Source organism: Simochromis diagramma, unplaced genomic scaffold (assembly GCF_900408965.1).
Source record: "Simochromis diagramma unplaced genomic scaffold, fSimDia1.1 OVJJ01000097.1, whole genome shotgun sequence".
Taxonomy (NCBI): Eukaryota; Metazoa; Chordata; class Actinopteri; order Cichliformes; family Cichlidae; genus Simochromis; species Simochromis diagramma.
The window spans coordinates 1,304,703-1,320,976 of NW_024387319.1; the positions used below are offsets into that span (position 1 = coordinate 1,304,703).

Genomic DNA, 16,274 nt, shown 5'->3' on the forward strand with positions numbered 1-16,274 from the left:
AGACTCACTCTCATTTCATCAGTCCATAAAACCTTAGAAAAACCAGTCTTGACGTTTCAGCTTGTGTGTCTTGTTCAGTGGTGGTCGTCTTTCAGCCTTTCTTACCTTGGCCATGTCTCTGAGTATTGCACACCTTGTGCTTTTGGGCACTCCAGTGATGTTGCAGCTCTGAAATATGGCCAAACTGGTGGCAAGTGGCATCTTGGCAGCTGCACGCTTGACTTTTCTCAGTTCATGGGCAGTTATTTTGCGCCTTGGTTTTTCCACACGCTTCTTGCGACCCTGTTGACTATTTTGAATGAAACGCTTGATTGTTCGATGATCACGCTTCAGAAGTTTTGCAATTTTGAGACTGCTGCATCCCTCTGCAAGATATCTCACTATTTTTGACTTTTCTGAGCCTGTCAAGTCCTTCTTTTGACCCATTTTGCCAAAGGAAAGGACGTTGCCTAATAATTATGCACACCTGATATAGGGTGTTGATGTCATTAGACCACACCCCTTCTCATTACAGAGATGCACATCACCTAATATGCTTAATTGGTAGTAGGCTTTCGAGCCTATACAGCTTGGAGTAAGACAACATGCATGAAGAGGATGATGTGGACAAAATACTCATTTGCCTAATAATTCTGCACTCCCTGTATAAGGTCAAGCTCATTTATAATTTGCCAAAGGGTTTTGGAATTTTTTGACGAAGTAGATTGTGGGGGAGATTTATCCATTTTGGGGCATAGAACACAGTTAAAGTCACTCGCTAATATTATGTTAGCACAGTCCATGTCCATTAATTGACTGAATAATATTCTGCAAAACTCATCATCCTGTGGATTTGGTGCATATATATTACCTAGGAGAACAGTTTTCCCATGCAACATCCCTTTGACCAATATATACCTTCCATCATTGTCCTTGTGAGTGGCTGTAACACTGAAAGGAAGGTTTTTGTGTATAAGAGTAATAACTCCCCTTTTATTTGTGGAGTAGGATGAGAAAAACATTTGACCAACCCATTCTCTACAGTATTTTTTATGTTCATCATCTGTCAAATGGGTTTCTTGCAAAAAAGCAATGTGAATCAAATCTTTCTTCAGAGAATTTAAAATTGACTTTCTTTTCATCACATTGTTGGACCCTTTAACATTCCAAGTAGTTATCTTAACTGACATACAAGAAAAGCAATATATATTTTGTGCTGTTTACATGTTTAAACAAATCTACATTTGACCAGTCTGAACCTATTAACCAAAATAGTTGAACATAAAACAAAAACACTGGTTCCCAGCAAAACCTGACCACAAAGCCTGGAAACCTCAACCCTCCCCAACACAAATAACAAAAAGTAAAGCAAAATAAATTACACATCTAGGTGTACCCTGCTCTAAAGTACAGCTGTAGGGGGATACAGACGCGTAACATACCTGCACTGGAGTGTATGTCAAAAATCAAAGTATACTCTATATCTTAGCTTGTTAACAGTACTGTACTACCCTCCGCACCTTCTTTTAGCCCGACAATCCTCGCGTTCTGCCGCCGGCTCTGATTCTCAAAGTTTTCCAGACGCTCCATGGCCTTCTTAAGCTGGGTCTCGAGAGCGGCAATACGTGGCTCACTTGTAGCTGTAACATCTTCCAAGTCCGAGACCCGCTGCTCCACTGTTCCCATTCTTTCTATCCGACTGTCGAATTTCTCAGTGAGCTCGTTTATTGGCTTTATGACTTCGGATATCTTATTATCCAATACTTTCGATATGTTAGAAGTCACCTTGTCCACAGTCACGTCATCCCGCAATGTACTTAGTGCATCCTCAGCGTCGCACCTGGTCTCATTTTCAGAGCAATTGACTCCTCGTTTGCCCATTTCTCTCTTTTTGCTTGATCCAGGGTGTGCAAAAAACTTGTCTAAAGACATTATATAAATTTCGAGGCAGTTTGTTGGCAAAATGAGCTAAAATACCAATATTTTACAGCTGTCCAGTGCAGAGCTCACAAACTCACGTCTGCTCAGCTCGACGCATCACATTTTTTCAATAATGTCATTTTAATTACAACTGTCATTGTAGCACATCATTGTAGTGTGATACTATCACCAGAAGGTGGTGGTAAAACACCAACAACATGTTTGTTGACCTCTTTGATCCCACTAATGGAGACAGTTTCAGTTTGTTTCACGACTGCATTTCACTCACTGCCTCTGTTTGTATCTCTGTCACTGCAGGACCAACATGGAGCAAGAAGTCAGTGCTCTCAGGAGGCCGACAAACCTCACAGAAGAAAGGGAGAGAAAAAATACAGCTGTGATGAGTGTGAGAAGTATTTTACTAGGAAGTCAGACCTGAAACGTCATCAACTCATCCACAGTGCAGTTAAAGCATACAGCTGTGAGGAATGTGGTAAAGATTTTCCTTGCAGTAGTGACTTAAAACGTCATCAAGTTACCCACTCTGGAATTAAAGCGTACAGCTGTGAGTTGTGTGGAAAGTCATTTACCCAGGCTGGAAGCTTAAAAACACACAAACTCATCCACAGTGGAGTTAAACCGTACACTTGTAATCAGTGTGGTAAAGCTTTTGCTCGCAGTAGCAACTTACGACGTCATGAAGTTACCCACTCTGGAATTAAGGCGTACAGCTGCGACATTTGTGGAAAGTCTTTTAACAATCCTACAAACTTAAAAAGACACAAAGTTGTCCACAATGGAGTTAAAGCGCACAGCTGTGACTTGTGTGGAAAGTCTTTTACCCGGGTTGAAAGCTTAAAAACACACCAACTCATCCATAGTGGAGTTAAAGCGTACAGCTGTGATCAGTGTGGTAAAGCTTTTGCTCGCAGTAGCTACTTACGATGTCATCAAGTCACCCACTCTGGAATTAAGGCATACAGCTGTGACATTTGTGGAAAGTCTTTTAACCATCCTGCAAACTTAATAGCACACCAACTTGTCCACAGTGGAGTTAAAGCGTACAGCTGTGATCAGTGTGGTAAAGGTTTTGCTCGCAGTAGCAGCTTACAATATCATCAAGTTACCCACTCTGGAATTAAGGCGTACAGCTGCGACATTTGTGGAAAAACCTTCCGCTGGCTAGTCAGCAGAAATATCCACCAACGCATTCACACTGGCAATGATGTTTGGTTCTGTGATCAGTGTGACAAACTGTTTGTGACATACAAAGACCTACAGGAGCACATGTTTACCCACACTGAGGAGAGACCTTACAAATGTGACCTGTGTGAAAAGGCTTTTAAAACTCCACGTTCCCTGGGAAGACACGAACAGATTCACACCAGAGAGAAACTCTACAAGTGCAGTTACTGTGAGGTATGTATTTATATTTTTACAGTTGCAGTTATTTTGAAGTATTATGTGAATTAAGTTTAATTTCAAAGTAGGACTGGGCCATATCACACCATTCACAGTAATACCGGTGTAATGTTGGGCAACAATAAAAAAAATGAAATATTGCGATAGAATAGGGGTAAAACGCACATGCGCAGTGCCTTTGTTTTCATACATGGTGGAAAAAGCATGGCAGCGACGCAGAATGAGAAGGGTGAAAGTGGATCATTGAATGAAACAGATGAACCAGAATTGGTTTGTAAAAATGCTGCAACTTCAGTGGTGTGGAACTGGTTTAGCTTTCGTCCGTCAGATACTGCACTATTAGCACTATTTTTGGTAGCGCATGCTAGCCGGCCGTCGCTATTACCGTGTTTTTTGGAAAATACGGCACACTTAAAATCAATCCTTTGATTTTTCTGAGAATCGACAGTGCCCCTTATAATCCTGTGTGACTTATGTATGAATTCTGGTTGTGTTTACTGACCTCGAAACAATTTTTCTGTGGTACACAGCGCTCGAAAATCTGTCAAACATTTTAGTACGACTTTGCTAAGCTACGGACCCGCAATGTTTGATGGATTTTCGGAGCATTATGGCTATCGTAGGCGGAGCCTCGCGGAGTGATACGTACTGTGCTTCAACATAATATTACCGTATTGTGTGTGTATAACCTCTTTTTAAGTTTTGTGGATATTATACATGTTTATTAGGGGTGCAACAATACTCATATCGATATTGAATCGTTCGATACAGTGCTTTCGGTTCGGTACGCATATGTATCGAACAATACAAAATTTTTTATTTATTTTATCAACTTTTCTTCTGACGATGCTGTCTGTTTTGAGCGCTCAGTGGATCTGCATTCAACTACTCCGCCTAGGCTGAACTGTCGAGCGCAGATCCACTGAGCGCAGCGCAAGCTAGCAAGACAGACGCTAAGCTCGTTGCAACATGGCAAATTGAACCTCATTCAGATCTGGCCTTTGGAACTATTTTGGTTTTCATGTGACGTATGACCCTGAAGGTAAGCGCATCATGGACAAAAGTAAAACAGTATGTCGGATGTGCCACGCAATGCTCAATTACATGGGTGGGAACTAGTGCGTTAGCGCAGTTAGCTCGTTAAGGTGTTGACACCGTCCAGCCCCACGCACAGGGCGATCCGCGGTAGCTCGTTAACGGAAATTTGCCGTGTTGTGGCGTTAACGTCATTTCAGATTTATGCTGACAGCACTAGTGGGAACACAACGAATATGACTGCACATTTACGCCGACATCATCCTAGTGCAAAGACAAGTGGAAGCAGACAAAAACAACAAGCACGCATGCTACAAACTTTACCCGAGTCATTTAGACAGCCGTTAGCACAGGATTCTCCTTATGGGGACCTGATATGTTTAATATGCTGCTGAGAATATAGCCCAGAAGAAGCGGATAGTATAGCTTTTATTTTGGAAAGAGCCATTTCTCTGTAATAAACTCTCTTTTCCAAAGATGAGTGATTTCTCAATCAGATATATTTATTTATTTTATCCCTTTGTTTCAGCAACATTAAATTTAAAAACTCTATTTTTGAGTTAAAATATATATTTATAATTTTAATAAATGACAAATTAAAAAAGAATGAACATTTTTTTTGTATCGAAAAAATATCGAACCGTGACACCAAAGTATCGAACCGAACCGAACCGAACCGTGAATTTTGTGTATCGTTGCACCCCTAATGTTTATGTTGCAGATATGTCGGCCAATTCCCACTTGAAATGCCATTTGGTTAAACTTTCAGCAAGGAATTTGCATTTGCACTGTTACATTTTTACAACTTTAATGCACATAAAAAAGCAGCTGCTTGTTTACATTGATGTTTGGGGGGGGTTCTTTGCACTAATAAAGTTGTGGAATTGTAAAGTATTTTACGGTGGCTGGGAAGTGCAAATCACATTTACAACATAAATAACAAAATAGCATTTCCGAAAACACTTTTACATAAAAAAACCACTAAAAAAATTGACAACAAAATAAGAAAACACTTTAACAAGTCCGCAACAAATAAACAAGTGGCTCTTGACGGAAAGGGATTGTCTGAAATACCGGAAGTGACTCAACGATAGGGCTTTGGAGTTGACGGGGTCTAGATTTATGCCTGTAGTGCACTACCATGTAAATAATTTGCATTTACTGAGTATATACTGAGTACCACTGTTCAAAAGTTGAATAAAGAAATGAACTAATTTTTGCCTTTTTTTAAAAATTAAAATCACTTTATAGAACATCACATCAGTTAGTGTTGAATCCATGTCCTTTAGAGTTTAAAAATGACAGTGTTTACATGATATCACCCACTATTAACACTACTTAATTTACTGTATCTTTTGAAAAATTACCGCTATTTATACAGCACAAGACTTAAGAATATTTAAGAAGAGCAAGTTTCATTTTTCCTGGTTTTATTATCACACTGTTCATCAAACGCAGCAAACCTTCACCATCTTATCCAGAAGGGTCACCTCTTCACCCTCACATGGAAGAAGTAATCTGATTGGCATGGTGGTATGTTTGAAGCAGGTCCATTGTGTAGCGCTGGAACCCAGTCACGATGTTTCATCCATTTCATAGGCTGGTTTGCTGCAATAATGCCAAATAATTAGCAACTCTATAAATAGAACATAGTTCTGCAAAATCACTCAGTAGGATGTTTGTTCTAATTTGCTATGAGCTCAGAGCGCATCAAAAATAAAACTAATAGGCTATAAAGAGTGAAGATATTTAGAACTTACTGGAATGAAAATGTCTGGAGCACCAACAGATATTTGGAGATGGAAGAGAACTGGATATCAGCTCGTCTCACAGCTGCTATCCAAAATAGACGCCTTCTTTTGGTAACATCCGATACACGAGCTGCCTCGTGTTGCTTCCAGGTTGGGAAAGAATGAAAAGATAAACCATGTCATCAGTCGTCTAGAAACTAACTCCTCACAGCGCTTTGTTACATTTATTACCCTGACGGTGCTCGCTGCACTGCATAGATGAATGGAAGATGTTTTGCCCATTTTGTGGCGTTAGCTTTAGCCTCTTCACTCCTGTATGTGCAGTTTAGCTGCTGCTGCTTCTTCTTCTGCTAATTTAAAGGCGCTTACCGCCACCTGCTGGGCTGGAGTGTGGAGAATGACTGTTTTAACCCTCTCAGGCTCAAATTAAACTTTTTGTTGCTAATGCACAACCAAGTCCTGCAGTGGTACTTCTGAGTAAAAAAAAAAAAACCTCATAAAATATGTATGTGGGGTAATCAGGTTGTTAGTTTTTAACTGTTGCAAATCGGCAATGCCTGCCTTGAGAGGGTTAAGGCCTGGATATTTTAAGAAAATCACCGCTAAAAATCTGGACATCATTATCTCACCCCTACTCTTGTAAAATCTCTTCAAACATTAATTAAACACTACTTCTCTGAAAAGCCCTCGTTTAGCTGACTACAAATCACTTTTTCTGTACTACAAATGTGAAGTAAGCCTAATTGTTGAGTCACTTCCGGTATTTCAGACAATCCCTTTCCGTCAAGAACCACTTGTTAATTTGTTGCGGACTTGTTAAAGTGTTTTCTGAAATGTTATTTTGTTGTAATGTTTTTTTTTTTAAATGTAAAAGTATTTTCGGAAATGTTATTTTGTTGTTGGTGTTGTAAATGTGATTTGCACCTCCCAGCCACATATCGTCAGTTATATCATTATCGCAAATTTTCAAATGTATGTTGTGATAAATATTTTTGGTTATATCGCCCTACTCTATTTCAAAGCTACATGAGACATGAAAACTTAATGTAAATAAATCTGACACAAATCTCCTGAAATTTTCCCAATGTTGCAAAAAAGTAAAGTTTTAAAAGCTTCCCCCCCTTTCTATCTAACATTTACACTCCAATAGATGCATCGGAGAGCAGCTTGGGGTTAGTATCTTGTGGCATGCAGAGTAGAGCATCCAGAGGTTTAACCACCAATCTTCCCATTAAGTTAATTACCTACAAATGAAGAGTCATTTTTGCCCAGTAAGCTGAGTGTTATAATGTTAATGTAAAATGTAAATACTGGCAGAGCTGCTCTTTATTTCAGGCGGCGTTCAGGATAAAAATGTTGAAAGAATTCCCTGACTTACACTGTCTTTGTGTCTTTGTTTAGAAACAGAGCGACACAGATGGATCCAGTTCTCAACCCTGTCGTCGCTGTGGTGGTGGGAAAGCGTTTCGTTGTGACCTTTGTGGAAAAACTTTCAGTAATCAAGAGAACCTAAATCGACACCAACGTAGACACACTGGAGAGAAAATGAACTACTGCAAAGAATGTGGAAGAGGCTTCCCCACACCAAGTATATTAAAAACGCACGAACTCTGTCATCAAAGGATTAAAAAGCATGTCTGTGACCAGTGTGGGTCATGCTTCACCACTGTAAGTCAGCTTAATGTACATAAAAGAGTCCACACAGGAGAGAAACCATATAAGTGCAGACACTGTGACAAATGCTTCTCACATTCAAGTCGTTGTAATGATCATGAAGATACACACATTGAAGGGAACTTCAGCTGTGACCAGTGTGACAAGAGCTTCAAGAATCTCAGTTCATACTCTGAACACAAACGATCCCACGCTGTGAAAAAACTGTTTCACTGTTACCAATGCGCAAAAACATTCACTTCATTATCTGCTCTGTGCAAACATCAGCGTGATCATGAGACTGGCTGAAATCATTCTCATCATTAAAAATTGGTTCATGATGAATCTGAAGAGACAGACAGTGTTGTTGCGGTTTCAAAAGTTTGTTGTGAAAGCTACTGTAACTTCTGCTGAAATCCCTGCTCTGTAATACATCAACTCTTTCATGTTTTCTTTAATGTTTCTTTGAATTTTAATGCTAAAAATGTTATTCTAATTACATTATAATCTTTTCTCCTCTTGGAAACAGTATTTAATAGTAAAAATAATAGTAGTAGTAATAATCATAGCATAGTAGAAGTAGCATATGAAAGAAATGTCTGACTGATCTATTAATTGGTTTTGTATCACAGGTCTTCAAGCTGACCCACTGTAAAATCTAATTAGTTCACAGAACTATGTAAAACTCGTTGCCTCAAAAAAATTGAGTAACATTTTACTCAAGATGATTAAGCTAGGGCAACTTACCCATTTTGAGTACACTGTACAGCCTCTTTAGTTCCCAGAATTAAAAAAAAAAAAAAAAAAAAAAACTATGTAAACTCGTTGCCTCAAAAAAACTAAGTAAAGCTTACTTAAGATGACTGTTAAGACAACTTATTCATTGCAAGTCTGCAGTATTAAGAATAACTTGATATTTCTGTTGAACATTTCAAGTTCAACTAAATGAAAAAAAAAAACAATTTGTGGTAACCTGAATTTGATTAAAAATAATTAACAACACTTTTTGTAATGACGTTAAAATCAGCCCAACTTTTATTTTCAAACACAACAAAGTATAACAGCCAACATACTGGACACTGTTTGGCTGAACAACAAACAATTATATTGCCATCACTGTTATAACCTCACAATGAAACAAAGTCTCAGATGTAATTATTCTGAAAATAAGTTTAGGCCTACCACAAGTTTGTTTTGTACTTACATTACTTATATAGCCGAAATAAAATATTTGTTGTTCTGTCACAAGTGCCGTCTCTGATTTAAACAACACATTTGTTTTTCATTCCAACACAGGAGCTGGAATGTTGTAATACTTTAAGGATGCTTGTTTCCAGTCCAGGCATTACTGCCTGAATGACTGTCATGGATCGAGGTGATCCAAATGTAGGTGCAGAAGAAAGTCTTTAACTTCCCTTAAGTACAGTGGCAGTGGATGTGGGTTGGAGATGCAATGAGCTTGAACCTGCAGGCGACCATCTTCACTGACCACACCATCTGTGACGGAGGACTCATCTCTCCTGGTGTCCTGCAAGCAAACAATCATATTTTTTGGAACATGAACTTAATTGCTTTCTTAAAACAATTTTTCTGCATTTGGTATAGAACAGACTCCAATTTAGACAATCTCAGGCCCCCTCCCCACCGGAGAGGTGACATTCAATGTCCCACTTGTCAGTCTGGATAGCTGTGACCACCACCCAACATACAATAATGTCATGAAAGCATAATTTTAAAAAGGGCTATGCAAACATGGCCAATAACTTTCATTCTAATGATGTGCAAAATGATTTGGGCACAAAACAAATTTTGCTGTTAGAAAACTTGCAGACTTCACTATATACAGTGTAGACCCTCTAAACTAAGTTTGGGGATGTGATCTTTCAAGAAATGCAGACCAAACTGTTGTTGTTTGTTTACTTACACAGCGTGTCTTGTAGAATTAACTGGAGTCACCAGCAACAGCATAATGCAGTCATATCTCAAGTCTAATAACAGAAGACAGGAAAAGATCAGTACAGAAACAACTTCCCCAAACCAAAGCACAAATAAAACAATAAGTAAAACAGGCTGATCTAAAGTATGATTAAAGTTCAGCCTGATTAATATAAATGTCACTGACAATTGCTAATATATTGGAAAACCAAAATACTTACCACTGAGTTGATGTCTTTCTGTCCAACAACAGGAGTGCTGGTCCCGAGCCTCATAGCAAGCAGCTTTTTCATGATTGCTAGGTTTGTCATATTGATAACAGTTTACTTATTAACTCAAGGGATCCTAATGTTCTTCTCTCCTGTCCTCTCCTATCCCGTTCTCCCCTTCTCCATTCATCTTCTGTCCACTCCCCTCTTTAGATAAACTGAAATATATTGAAAAAGCATCGTAAATAAAATAAAACATGTGTATGCTTTTTGTTTCTTTCTTTTTAACACGTAGGAATGTGAGGATTATACAGACAATATGATGAAGGTGATCGTGATCCACCACATCATGGCTGAGGAGGATCCATCAGATGTGTCCACTGTGATTGAGGGAAACCAAGTGATGGAGGGATGTGGAAGCCGAACAAAGGCATGTGTACTGCTGATGGGACTGATATATGCCCTCAACCTCGAATATCCGAAGGAGATGAAGAACACATTTGATACTTTTCAAAAACATTTTTTGAAACTTGACGGGGCCAAACTACTGAAAAAAGTCCACGGCCTCAAAAATAAGCTTATGCAATGCACACACATTTCCCTTCTTGTTCCAAGAGAATCTTTTGTCCAGACATAGCTTGATGGAGCTGTATTTTTTCTGCTGACAGCAAGCACAGATTGAATGTTGGTGTTAGTGTTTTGTTCTATGTATCCATATTTTTGAAAACGTACATGCACAGAAACAACCTTGTAGAGTTTCGGTATGTGCTTTTGGCTTTTAAAATGGACTGAGTGGCCTTTGAAAGTGTTGTGTGCATTAGCTGTTGTGTTGCACTTTATTCTGTGTTTTTATGTAATAAAAACATTGAGATGATGAACCATCTGAATGTCTTTTTTGGGGGGTACATTTTATCTTATATGAATAGGTAATGTTTATCAACTGTTAATAATTAAATTTTATTAGTTATTATATAATTAATTTTACCTAATTTCAATGAGTAAGTAGCTGTTGAATATATACGTAAATATGGGGTAAATTTTACCCAATTTAATTAAGTATTTTATACACAATATATTGACTTAAATCTACCCCAAAAAAGTCAATGCAAATTGTTACCTCAGATTTATTGGGTAAATTCTATAGATGACTTCTTACAGGTATTCAGTCTTTAAAATCTGCACCGCCAGAGTCAAATACCCGCGTAACACAACAAATTTGTGAGCATGTGTCTTGCAACCATAGCAACGTAGCATCAAATGCTAATTTTAAAACCAAATGAGGTGATCCCGCTCAACGGACAATTGAAGAAGTTAACTTTTCGATAGTACCAGTCATATGGTAACTTGAACTGAACTAAAGCGCAGTAACCCAGAGTGGAGGCAAAAATAACGTTTCAACAAGGTAATACAAGGGTACACTTAGCAGTGGCAAATACACAGTGGCTTGGCTAACGTGGTGTGGTAAGGTGGCGGTGAGCAACCAGGGAAATAGGACGGCAAGGTCAACTTGAGTGTGGCAGGTATGTACTGGTCACACTGAGGAGAGAGGACAACAGAGTTAGAACGAGAGTCCAGGTGGTTTTCGGAGAAGGTGAGTATGACAGATTTTCCCAGCTTACTTGCAGGAGAAGTGATAGAGGTGTTGAGGGAGGGGATTGTGAGCCCAGGAGAATTCGAGGAGGCGAGACTGCTGACCTGGGTTCCGTTGATTCCGAGGTGGCGAGAGGGCAGGCAGTTGAGGCACAGAGATTTCCAGAGAGCCAGTGTGAAGCCAGAATCTGTCATGGTCTGGGCGAGCCTGAGTAACTTTGCACAGCATCAGCTCTCCTCTGGGTGGAGCCCTTCCTGCCCCTCCCCGTTCCTCAGCTGCAGGCAATTATTCTGGCAGTATTTAGGAGCAGCGCACACAATGAGTCTTCGCCAGATCGTCTGGTAACCTCATTGGTACCTGGACTCGTCATTCCAAACCCTGCCATAGCCTTGCTTCTGGATTCCGGTCAGCTGCTGCTTAATCCTTTTCAGACAAACTGCCATTCTCACCTGCCTGCCTCCCTGCACACCTATATGGGACTCAGTACCCACCTGGACCTCGCCTCGCCTCCACCTAATCCCCGCCAGCAAACACATAAGCCATTCCAGCTTGTGAAATGGGGAAACACTCACAACTCCTTGGACTGTTCTGATTTTCCTCTCCTACGTTTCAGTACCCTGGTCTGCCACAGTTTCCACCAGACCCAATCCAGTCTCAGCAGTTTAGTGACCTGACTGTTCCATGCTCGCCCTAGCCCCGCACCTCACAGACGCCACGCTTTTGAACAAAGCTTAATCTTGTCTTTTGTCTTGAATATTTCTGTTAGGAACACTTGTAAATAAAAGTTTTTGTTTTTGCAAATCACTTCAAGCTTCCGGTCTTTGGTTCTGCACCTGAGTCCATTCCATGCCACGGGCCTCTGAGCCCTGACAGAATCAAAGAGGTGAGTGTTTGCACCGTGGAGTGTCCTGCAGCTCAAGACAAACAGCATAAGCATAACATTTTTGAGAGTGTAAACATGAAACATCAAGTAGTACCAACATCAAGTAGTTGACGAACTGGCAAAGAAACGTCAGCATAGAGCTTAAGCCTGATTGACTCAGTTAGCTCCAGGTGAGTGAAGCTGTGATGGCCCTGCCCATGGGCAGATCCAAGGAGCCTCAGGAGCCTGGTGGAAATTTCCAGGCACTCACCCAGACCATGACACTAACAATAACTTTAATCTGTGCAACAAAAACAATACAGTCAGTACTTGTTTTTATTTGCAAAGACATGCACCCTCTGAAAAAATGATTCTTTTTCACTCAAGTCAGAGTGAAAAAGAAATGTTCACATTAACATTACTTATTACTTACCATGTTCACTGGTAATTGAACTTAAGGGGGCCAGATGTAGTCTTTCCAAGATGGCGCCATCTCTCGTTTCTGAAATATTTATGTATTGTGTTTATAGTGGTGTCCCTGCTAAGTTTTAAAGAGCCACTCGCTGTTGGTGTATGAGCAACAGAATATTCTTAATATTCGTGACTTACTGCTGATGCTCCCCTGCGTTAGCCAGCGATTTGGAGGACTCCCACTGCCTCTGGTGTCAGTCTGAATTGATGCGAGAAGTGGATGTATATGTGGCAGATCAGATCTTGGATGTGGCGTGTCCTTGCCATCAGCGATCTTGGCTGTTTAGAACTTCTCTCTGCCCTCAAACAGCGCTGCCTTCTACCTGTTTACCCAACGTTATCGAAGCATGCTCACCTGACGCGGTTTTATTGGTCACCATGCTGACAAAATATGAAGGGAGCTAGAGCACATATAAACCACTTGCAAGTACTGCATATTAAACCTGCTCAACACTGGCCCCAGCCAGTTTCTTTCACAATAGATCATAAGAAAATCATTATAACCGCTTATTTTACTAAAAGATCAAATAGAAAACAAACATTCTAATCAATTAAGCTTAAGCATACAAGCAATTACTTATGAATAAATTTTATCGTAGCTAAATCAAACTCCCAGAAAGTCACAACATGATCATAATTTTCTCTCCCCAACCTAGTCAATTGTTTGTCCCCTTTTATTCATGCTAACCCACAGTCACTAATTCACAAATATTCACTCAAAATAAAAACAAATCTCTATCATTTTTGGTCTGGATTGACACGCGGCAATCCTTTTAGACAGGAACTCCCAGGTTGCCACAGGTGGCTTCTCCTCAGCCAGTTGTAATCTGGAAAAGGTCACCTTATATTTGCTGTCCCGAAAAAATTTCAGCGCTGTTAATTCAATCTTGCAGGCTTGCTTACAAAAAATGAGGGGAAAAAAAGAGCTTTTTATTAGCTCATCAAAACACAACACATAATCACCTGACCGGTTTTCTCTAAGTGCACTGCTACAATTTTAAAGGGCCCGATTTTAGACATGTCCATGTTTAATAAAACTCACTCTATTAAAATTGTCACGTCCGGTGTGGCAGACGTGTGGAGTTGTAGAAAGGACCCGAAGGGCGGCAGCTCTGGTGCAGGTGAGTATTTATTTACAGGAGTGGGTACAAACAGCAATGGTGGGTGAACATGAAACTGGAAAACCTAAACTGGGTAAAACTAACAAAACAAACCAGAAACGAAGATGCAGGGAGGTCCGGGGAAATACATACGGAGGGAGACCGGGGGAAACAACACAGACAAACCAGCAACGAAGACGAGGTAACACACACTATAAATACACACGGCAGGAATCAGGGGATGGGAAACAGGAGGGGAACACACCTGGAAGACATCACAGCTGACGAGGCAGGGGAAACATAAACAGAACACGCTGACATAAGACACAGACTTTCACAATAAAACAGGAACTTATACATGCAAGGGACTGACTAAGAAACGTGGACTTAACACAGGAATACATGGGCAGAACTGAATAAACACTAAACGGAGGAAAAACAGAACCAAAATCACAATAATAGAAAACACAAAACGAAGCAAAACTCGAAGCAAAACAAAACAAGAGCAGTAGAAGACCAAACACGAAACGCGCACGAAAAAACACTGGCGCACAAAGAACAGTTCAGTAGTAAGTCAGGGGGCCGACCCGGAGGTCGCCGGCACAAAAGTCCACAAGTCAAACGGTCGGGGGGCCGACCAGGTGGGTAGCACAGGTGACAGAGCTAGTCCGGAGGCCGGCCGTGTGGAAAGCAACGGCGGCGATGTGGAGGCAGTTCAGGGGGCCGACCGTGCGGAAGGCAGAGGCGGCGACTCAGGCGAAGGGGGTCTGGGGGGCGCCCACGACGGCCATGGCGCCCGACCCATAGCCTGGAACGTGGCCGGTTGACTACTATATCATTGTAAAATTCCCTAAAGGAAAAAAAAAAAACCTTAATGATCTTATGAATATCTTTCGAACTTTCTAAATCCCAGAAAGTTGAGAAATCAGATCCAAGTGTGACATCAGCTGACACTTTTTACAGGAGACTCCATCTGAACTCTGTGGAGCCTGATCTCAAGGTTTTTAAGTCTGACCCTGAAACCAGAAGAGGATCTTTCTGTCTCTTCAGATTCATTGTGATCCAATGATTTCGGTTCTGCATGATACTGCTGATGTTTGCACAGAGTAGATAATGAAGTGAATGTTTTTGCACATTGGTAACAATGAAACTGTTTATTTACAGCGTGGGATCGTTTATGCACTTCAAGATGATCCGCAGTGGTGAAGGATGACCCACACTGGTCACAGACTTGCGTTTTGACGTCACTGTGACAGAGTTCATGTTGTCTTAATTCACTTGGTGTGGTGAAGCCTCTCCCACATTCTTTGCAGTAGTTCATTTTGTCTCCAGTGTGTCTGCGTTGTTGTCCTTTTAGGCTCTCTTGCTGATTGAACATCTTCTCACCACCACAGTGACGACAGGGTTGAGAAGTGGATCCATCTGTGTCGCTCTGCTTCTAAACAAAGACATAAAAGACAGTGAAGGTCAAGCAATTCCTTCAACATTTTTATCTTGAACACCGCCTGAAATAAAGAGCATCTGTGCCAGCATCCAATTACATTTTACTATTTACATTATAACACTCAACTTACTGGCTTACAATGACTCTTAATTTGTAGGTAATCTACTTATTGGGAAGACTGGTGATTAAACCCCTGGATGCTCTACTCTGCATGCCACAAGATACAAACCCCAAGCTGCTCTCCGATGCATCTATTGGAGTGTAAATGTTAGATTGATAGGAAGGGGAGGAGCTTTTAAAACTTTACATTTTTCCAACATCAGGAAAGTTTCAGGAGAATTGTGTCAGATTTGACTGAATATTCTGTACATGAAGTTTTCATGTCTCATTTAGTTTTGAAATTAAACTTCATTCAAATAATACTTCAAAATAACTACAACTGCAAAAAGAAAAATACATACCTCACAGTAACTGCACTTGTAGAGTTTCTCTCTGATGTGAATCTTTTGGTGTGATTTGAGGTAACGTGGAGATTTAAAAGTTTTCTCACACAGTTCGCATTTATAAGGTCTCTTCCCAGTGTGGATAAACATGTGCTGCTCTAAGTTTTTGTAGGTCACAAAAATTTTGCCACACTGATCACAGCAGCAAACATCCTTTTTTGTGTGAATGCGTAGGTGAATGTCTCGGCTGACTAGCCAGCTGAAAGTTTTTCCACAAATGTGACAGCTGTACGCCTTAAATCCGGAGTGGGTAACTTGATGACGCTGTAAGTAGCTACTTTGAGTAAAAGCTTTATCACACTGATCACAGCTGTACGCTTTAACTCCACTGTGGATCAGTTGGTGTGTTTTTAAGCTTCCAGCATGGGTGAAAGACTTTCCACACAAGTCACAGCTGTA

General features: G+C 40.4%; 1 protein-coding gene and 1 long non-coding RNA gene across 2 annotated transcripts; one reads left to right on the forward strand and one right to left on the reverse strand.

The window, feature by feature from the left end:
- Window positions 1-565: 565 nt before the first annotated feature.
- On the forward strand, window positions 566-8,561 carry LOC120717267 (zinc finger protein 616-like). The gene is made up of 2 exons (XM_040005195.1): window positions 566-3,318; window positions 7,509-8,561. The coding sequence occupies exons 1-2, from the start codon at window positions 2,146-2,148 to the stop codon at window positions 8,067-8,069; spliced, it is 1,734 nt and encodes a 577-aa protein (XP_039861129.1). The 5' UTR covers window positions 566-2,145; the 3' UTR covers window positions 8,070-8,561.
- A 709-nt stretch (window positions 8,562-9,270) lies between these two features.
- On the reverse strand, window positions 9,271-16,272 carry LOC120717294. Its single transcript, XR_005692150.1, has 4 exons — window positions 15,834-16,272; window positions 9,917-15,366; window positions 9,685-9,748; window positions 9,271-9,288 (listed from the first exon to the last, which is right to left on the reverse strand). It is a non-coding gene; the product is annotated as an uncharacterized LOC120717294 (long non-coding RNA).
- Between the last annotated feature and the right edge of the window lie 2 nt (window positions 16,273-16,274).